General features: G+C 32.0%; 2 protein-coding genes across 3 annotated transcripts in view; one reads left to right on the forward strand and one right to left on the reverse strand.

Annotated features, from left to right (window-relative positions):
* Positions 1 to 4,799, reverse strand: part of LOC107439058 (regulator of G-protein signaling loco) — an 81,526-nt gene extending 76,727 nt beyond the window's left edge. The window contains exon 1 of one of the 2 annotated variants that reach the window (XM_016051524.3): positions 4,653 to 4,799. The gene's annotated coding sequence lies outside the window, so the exon portion shown is untranslated. Of the gene's footprint in view, positions 1 to 4,467 lie in introns of both variants that reach the window. The other variant, XM_016051523.3, reaches the window with a different exon arrangement.
* LOC122271792 (uncharacterized) lies at positions 372 to 1,322 on the forward strand. Its single transcript, XM_043054151.2, has one exon. The coding sequence runs from the start codon at positions 372 to 374 to the stop codon at positions 1,320 to 1,322; it is 951 nt and encodes a 316-aa protein (XP_042910085.2).
* Positions 4,800 to 7,433: the final 2,634 nt, after the last annotated feature.

Below are 7,433 nucleotides of genomic sequence, written 5' to 3' on the forward strand. Positions count from 1 at the left end.
TAATACAGAACGAGGAATTTGGATCAGAAATTCGGAGTCTCAAACTGCACGGGAAGGTGTCTCCTACGAGTAAGATAAGAAATTTGAACCCTCTTTTAGATTCAAATGAAGTTTTAAGAGTTGGAGGACGATTAGGTAACACTGAATTGAATTTTCTTAAAAAACATCCTGCAATACTCCCTAAAAATAGTCCTTTAACTTCTGTTATTATTTCGACATATCATCTTAAATATTTGCATATTGGTCCAAATGGTTTATTAAACTGTGTAAGAGAAAAATTTTGGCCCTTGTGTGGCCGTTCTCTATGTAGAAGAATTACTCATAATTGTGTTGTTTGTGTTAAAAATAAACCCATTGCTGCTACGCAAATAATGGGAAATCTACCTAGAGAAAGAGTTGTGCCAGATTTCGCATTCAATTGCTCTGGTGTTGACCTAACTGGTCCGTTTTTCATTAAATGTAAACATCAAAGAAAAGCAATTTCTCTAAAGGTGTATATTTGCTTATTCATATGTTTTGTATCTAAAGCAGTGCATATAGAGATAGTTTCTGATTTGACATCCGAGTCTCTAATTGCCACGTTGAAGAGATTCATCGCGCGTAGAGGCAAATGTGCCAAACTGTTTTCAGACAACGCGACGAATTTCGTTGGCGCTAACAAGGAGTTAAAAAAATGTTTAAATTTATTCAAAAATCCTGATGAAAAATTGGCTAACTATCTATCCGCTGAAGGCATAGAGTGGAATTTTATCCCGCCTAGAGCCCCCAACTTTGGTGGTCTCTGGGAGGCAGCAATTAAGTCGTTTAAATACCATTTTAAAAGAGCTGTAGGTAATGCCTCTTTAACTTACGAAGAATTGCATACTATAGCCACTCAAATTGAAAGCATTTTGAATAGTAGACCGATAACTCCACTATCCGCGGATGAAACCGACTTAGAAGTTTTAACTCCTGCGCATTTCCTGATAGGGAGAACAATGAACGCCATAATTGAACCGGATTTGACAAATTTAAAGGAAAATAGGTTATCCAGGTGGCAAAGAATAACCAAATTAGTACAATTAATTTGGAGAAAGTGGCAACGAAGCTACCTAAGTGAACTGCAGCAACGTGGCAAGTGGAGATTCGAAAAGGACAATGTCAAAATCGGTAGTCTAGTCTTAATTATTGAGGATAATTTACAAGCTAATAAATGGTTAATGGGAAGAATAATTAAAGTGTTTTACGGCACTGATAAGAAAATCAGAGTTGTAGAAGTGAAAACCCAGCACGGGACCCTTAGGAGGTCTATTTCTAAAATATGCTTGTTACCTGTATCATAAAAATATTTTTATGTTTAATTTCATTTTGAATTGATTATTTGTTGTATGAGAAGATCGGTTGCAGTGTAAAGTATCATTAATTTGTTTTTTCTTATTTGTATCAATGTTACTAATTATCATCTAAATGCTTTGTAAAGATTTTTTAAATAATGCAAATTGTGCTTTGTTAAATTACATATTAATTGAATGTTGAAACATTGCAATGCCGGGCGGCATGTTCGCGCATGTGCGACTGCCGCGCCACCCTTTTTGTGAAAGATTTATATATACCTTGAGAACTTCATAAATGGCGGACGTAGTCCGTGAGCTATTTAAAATAAAGAGATATACAGTCCATTGCATACCAGTGTTCTTCTTATTTACGAAATAAACCTTGAGCTATCGATTAGAGTGACCACTAACACAATCCAATTGAAAGATCCCAAATTGTTTTGCTCTATTAAAACAGATTTTGTTCCTTTGTCCATTAGCCTTATTTAAACATCATCCTTTTGCTTGGTAACCATAGTAAATTCATAAACGATTCTGTTTTAGAAATTCCTATTAAATTGTCAACTAATGAATCATAAAAATCACTAAAAATTTTTTTTCAATTCATTAAATCATCCACAAATCAAATGTGGTTCACCAGCAAATCTTCAAACTAAGTTACAGCTGAAAAATGACAACATAAGTAACACCAAAAGCAATACCAATTAAAGAAATGTCATAACATCTAGATGCAATATAAACATTTAAGTAATTTTTTGACATTAGCACACACTCTTTTACGTAAGTTCTGTTGAGTTGAAAAAACAAGTTATGCTGTTGTCTCTTAAGACAATTTTGTAATTTATTTTGGATTACAAAAAATAAGCCAATAATCTATATTGATGAAGAACTGACACAACAGTTCATTAGATGTAATTTCTACACATTTTATATTTATGCTAATAATCTTCTTGTAACTATGAACATTCTTCCCTTACTTATTAGGCAACTTATCATCGAAAAAAAATTAGAAAAATTGAGACTGTTCAGAAGTATTTGGATTAGTTTTAACCAGGGTTGGCAAGTTTTTGACACATGAAGGTTTTTACCGGTTTATACCATGGTTTTTACCGTCATGTCAAAAATCCCTCTGTCAAATACGTCAAAAACCCATAGTTTTGGTAAAACTGTATTTTTATTTGAGTTTAACTGCTTATAATTTAAAATTAATTTCTGGGCAATAAAATTAGAAAAAAAGTTTTTAAANCGGAATATTCAAGATTCTTGCATTTTCCCAACATGATTATATCAAAACATACTATTTGAAGTAAAATATTAGGATACCAAAGAAAATTTTCAACATTTCCAAGCATCATTTTGTTTGGCATATTACATTACTGAAAAATGTCAAGTCATTCTTGACTTAGAGTTTGTTAGCAGTTACAAGTTTAGAAAGTTTTGTTTAGCTTATTTCTAATATTTAAGAAAGGCCAAATTTTAAATTCTTTTTTTTAGTTCTTGAATTTATTAATAGTTCCAAGCTTTTTTGTTTGTTTGTTTATTTGTAACAAGTAAGAAGTGCAAAATTTTGAATCTTTTGCAAATCAAGCTATAATGATAAAAGTATCACTATTTTCAATAAGTATATAACAATATTTCCATATGAATGTATATCCTTCTATAAGAATACATGTATATAATTGCAAAATCAATAGCAATCATTTACAACATTCATTTATAAAAGCAATTATGTGAAAATAATATATTGTCAGCTATATGCCATAAATGAAAGAAAACAGTAGGTTTTTGACGGTTTTTACCGGTAAAAACACGGTTTTTACCACTATCATGTCAAAAACCAGTTTTTGACGGCAAAAACCCAACCCTGGTTTTAACCTCGTTTTACCACTTTCAATCAAATTTAAACAGTTAAAACAACTTCAATCTGAGGTTGCAGTCAAAATCAGTCTCGATTGGTTGAAATTAAGACTTTATTTTTAGCATTGAATAAATAAGAAATTTTTTTTATTTGAAATATTAAAACTTTCACCAAACTGAAGTCTGTGTTATCAAGAATTGATTATATTTAAAAAAAACTTTATAAGTTTAAATTATTTGTAGAAATGAATTATACGAATGAGGAGGTGTCAATTATCATTTAATTTAGCCATTATATATTTTTTAAACTTGAACTAATGATTTTTTTTTCTATTCTAGTAGGCAGCATCTTTAAAAAAAAATATACCACCTTTTATTCAAAAAAAAAATCTGTTTTCTCTCCTTGAAAATTATAATAAAATTTTACAATTATAGAGTTTTCATAATGATAATTTATAATTATGAATCCAGAAAAACATCTTCGTATTTGTGTGGTTTAAAATAAGTTATGTTTTCAAACATCCAAATGGGCAACTGTTATATTCAGCATAACTAAAGGCAAAAGGAACAGAAGCAGCATATTTTGCTTCTTATGAAAAACTACTGATTTGTTTTTAACTCATTATTAAAAAATCCAAAGAAGTAATAAGTTTTTGTGAGCAATTTCCAATCTCGTAATAATTTAAGACTTTTGATTACATATTTTTTAAAAATAATAAAATTATACTTAATTGAAGGAATTATTCTTCAGAAATGACATCGGGTAATGACAAATTTTAACATCAGAAAATAATTCACTTTTTTTCGTCTATTTTGACAGGCTGCAGTAACCAGATGATTATAATAGCTGTAATTTTACAACACATAAAATAATGTATCAGCTTGTTTATAACAGTTCGAGGGCAAACGTTAGCAGTTACAACAGTGAAATTTAATAGGATGGTAAAACTTAAGAATTGGTAACCACAACCACAAATTTTGCAATAAGAATCCATTAGCGATTTTCTCCCGTAGGTCATTAAAAAGCTTAAATATTATGAACGGGAAAATATCAGAAGCAAACTTTTGAAGCACGGCATAAAAGGTGCAAATATTTTTTAAATAATCCAACTTCAAGTGGTATGCAAAAAATGTAAACACGGTTGATCCCTCATTAAAAAGTAAACAAAGATTGCATATACAAGGAAAAATAATGGAGATTAAAAAACAATTCCGAAAATAAATAGTTAGAAACAAATCAAAAAACAAATAGCTTCCTAAAGGAATACAACAGCAAAAATAATAAATTCAAACTTACAGGACTAGTAACAAACGGATTCACATAATTTTAGTTTAAAAAATTTACACTGGAAACACAAAAAGATGAACATTTTTTGTGATAAACAAATTATCAGATGCAACAATAAAAAGAATCAAATCAATACTAAATTAAAATATGACAAAAAGTAAACAAAAGGTAAAAAAAATAAGTAAATAAATAACCTGTCATCGTTCATTTCCTTCCCAGGAATGCCAACAATTTGGAATTTTATGACACGCCTACTAGCGGACAAAATTTGTTAACCGTTTAAAATCACACTATTACAACTCAAATGGGAGAGAACAGTCTGACGTCACAAAAAGTAAAGTGGTAAAACGTGGCAAAACAAAGAGTTGCAGAGCTCTGCCCTGGATTTCCTTTCATTTGAAGAAGTTTTAAAATTAATAACTCTCTTAAAAATAGATCGAACACAGTCTTGGAATGAAATACTCTGCTCAAAACAATTAAAGGATATTGAGGTTGTGGGTTGATCTTGCACCTGGAGAATTGTTTGAATGATTGATACATTATCTACTGACGTAGTAGGCTATATGATATATATATAAAAGAAAAGAAAACATTTGTTTGGCAGAAAAAAAATTAATGCGTTTTATTGAGCATCTGGGTACAAAAGGAAAGAAAAAACACAATTTGGCCATATGAGAAAAACAAATAAAAAATGTGTCTCCTTAGAAGAAAATCGTTTTTAGTAACAGGCGGTTTCCCCTGACGCCCCGCAGCGTTAGACACCTTTGAGGCATCGAGACAATGAGCTTATTAGTGAGGGGCTGGAGTATTCTCTCTCATTCCACCAGACGAACTCTTTCCAGTTTTTGGAGAGTTTGTGGGGGTGGTAGGCGTCCAGTAATTCGTCTGCCTAGATTGTAAGAAACATGTTCGATTGGGTTCATGTCTGGAGAAAACTCTGGTCTGGAGAAACTTCTCATGGACCTGGTCTAGCACTGCTGGCCAATGGGGGCGTGCAACAACAACAGAAAACTCTGGCCAATCAATTTACATGATTCCTTCCTCCAAAAGGAAATCGACGACCAGTCAGGGCTCCATTTCGAATGATATGGAGATCGGTGCACAAATCAATGAAGATACCAGCATCGACCATCACTCCCTTACCACCAAATCTTACACTTTCGCGCACGAACACAGGATTGATTTTATTGCCACGTATCCTCCATCTGAAGATACGCCTATTATTGCGATGAACAGAAAAACGGGACTCATCAGAGAAATGAATATAGCACCATTCATTTCTCCTCCTGTTCACATTCTCTGTTATCCACTTCCTGTTAGCGCGACGGTGCCTTGCTGTTAACGTGACGCACACCATTAGTCGACAAGCATACAGACCTACAGCGTACAGGTGGTTTTGGACAGTTTGTGTTGAAACTGTAGTGCCAGTAGCCGAGGTGAAGGTGTTGTTGAAGAAGAGTGGCATTCATATTTTGGTATCTCTGAGGCGTTAGCATTAAATATCGGTCTTCATTGGACGTTGTTACACGTCTACGAACTTCCTTTACTGAAAAATCAAGGCATTTTTGAAATATAAATAAGGTATTTTTCAAAGGTATGAAAGAGGTTCTTATTTAAATACGTTGTTAGGTTGAAGAGGGTGCAAATGAATGCCACAAAATTAACCTCAAATATACCTTAAGTATAACTCCAGAGGTACATATGCATCAACCGGAGGTGTTACACATTTCTTAGCATATGTATCTGTTTTTCAAAATTTTGCCACCTATCCTTTGACTTGGTATTAGTATCAAAGTTCTCATTTGAACCAAATAATTATGAAAAATTATTGAAGTGTCAACCAAATGATCCCCTCAAAACACCAGCTATTAGTAATAATTAGAAAGCAATGGAGAGAAATTATTTCCTCTGGTGGGGTACACTTAGTGGTCCCCCCCCCAAGCTCTTGGGCACATTCATCCCCCCCTAAAAAATTTGCTAACTTCCCCCTTCCATGTTAGCTTGTTCGAAATAGTGCTACTTTGCTTGCATTCTACTCATAATATGACAAATGCAGACCTTGATCCTGATTGCGAATGCTGAAAATATGTTTAAAGCAAAAATAAATAAATTGAAAAAGACGGCACAAAAAATAATTGAAAATGGGCTGACTAAAACTATTACAATAAATGATAAGTTACTGATGGCACCTGCAGATTAATGAGCTCAGAAGTTTTAAACTAATAATTTAAAAAATAAGTTTATTGAAGTTACCAAACAATGCAGCAAATGGCAAGCAGCAATCATCACAAGAATTGGGAATTTCAGCACAATTAACCCTTTCAGTTAAATGTCCATTATAATGGACATGAATTCGAGATTTTTTTTAGCCCTGCCGATCACCGTTTTATAACAAAAAAATTATACAAATGGTTCTTTATACCGTTAAGAATGCAAACATATTTTTTCAAAACAAATTTTCATTACCCATGTTAAGAAAAAATAATTTTTTAACAATAAAAAAATTCAAGATTTATTGATTCACTGCAAACGACTTTTCTAATAAACAAAAAAGTTGATATTTATTGTTATTTTTAAGGGATATGTAAGTCTCATTCATAAACAATGTACAAAAGTAACCAAAGCAAATAATGCATTTGTTACAAATATTTGTTAATTAATAAATAAACATGCACATTATATTTTACAAAATTGTTTCATTATGTAGATAAGTATAATTTTTTTTTCTTACATTTCCCCCTTAATTTGGTAAAAAGTAGCACAGGACACACAAAAATATTTGTCTTTGATCGCTGAATAAAGATAGTGACTGTAAGGGTTAAAACGTACACGATGCATCTAAAACAGTCTCAACAAATCATATTATTGATGCTTTAGTCAAGAGAACTGGCTGGTAATAATAATTTATTTAAAACTTCCGAGCTCATGGCAAAAGTATCAATAATATGATCTGTCGACATTTTCTGCAAGATATC

This window comes from Parasteatoda tepidariorum, chromosome X2 (genome assembly GCF_043381705.1).
Source record: "Parasteatoda tepidariorum isolate YZ-2023 chromosome X2, CAS_Ptep_4.0, whole genome shotgun sequence".
In the NCBI taxonomy this organism is placed as follows: Eukaryota; Metazoa; Arthropoda; class Arachnida; order Araneae; family Theridiidae; genus Parasteatoda; species Parasteatoda tepidariorum.

Coding starts and splice junctions, on each gene's coding strand:
- LOC122271792 (XM_043054151.2), top strand. CDS start 372: ATGGGAAATCTACCTAGAGAAAGAGTTGTGCCAGATTTCGCATTCAAT.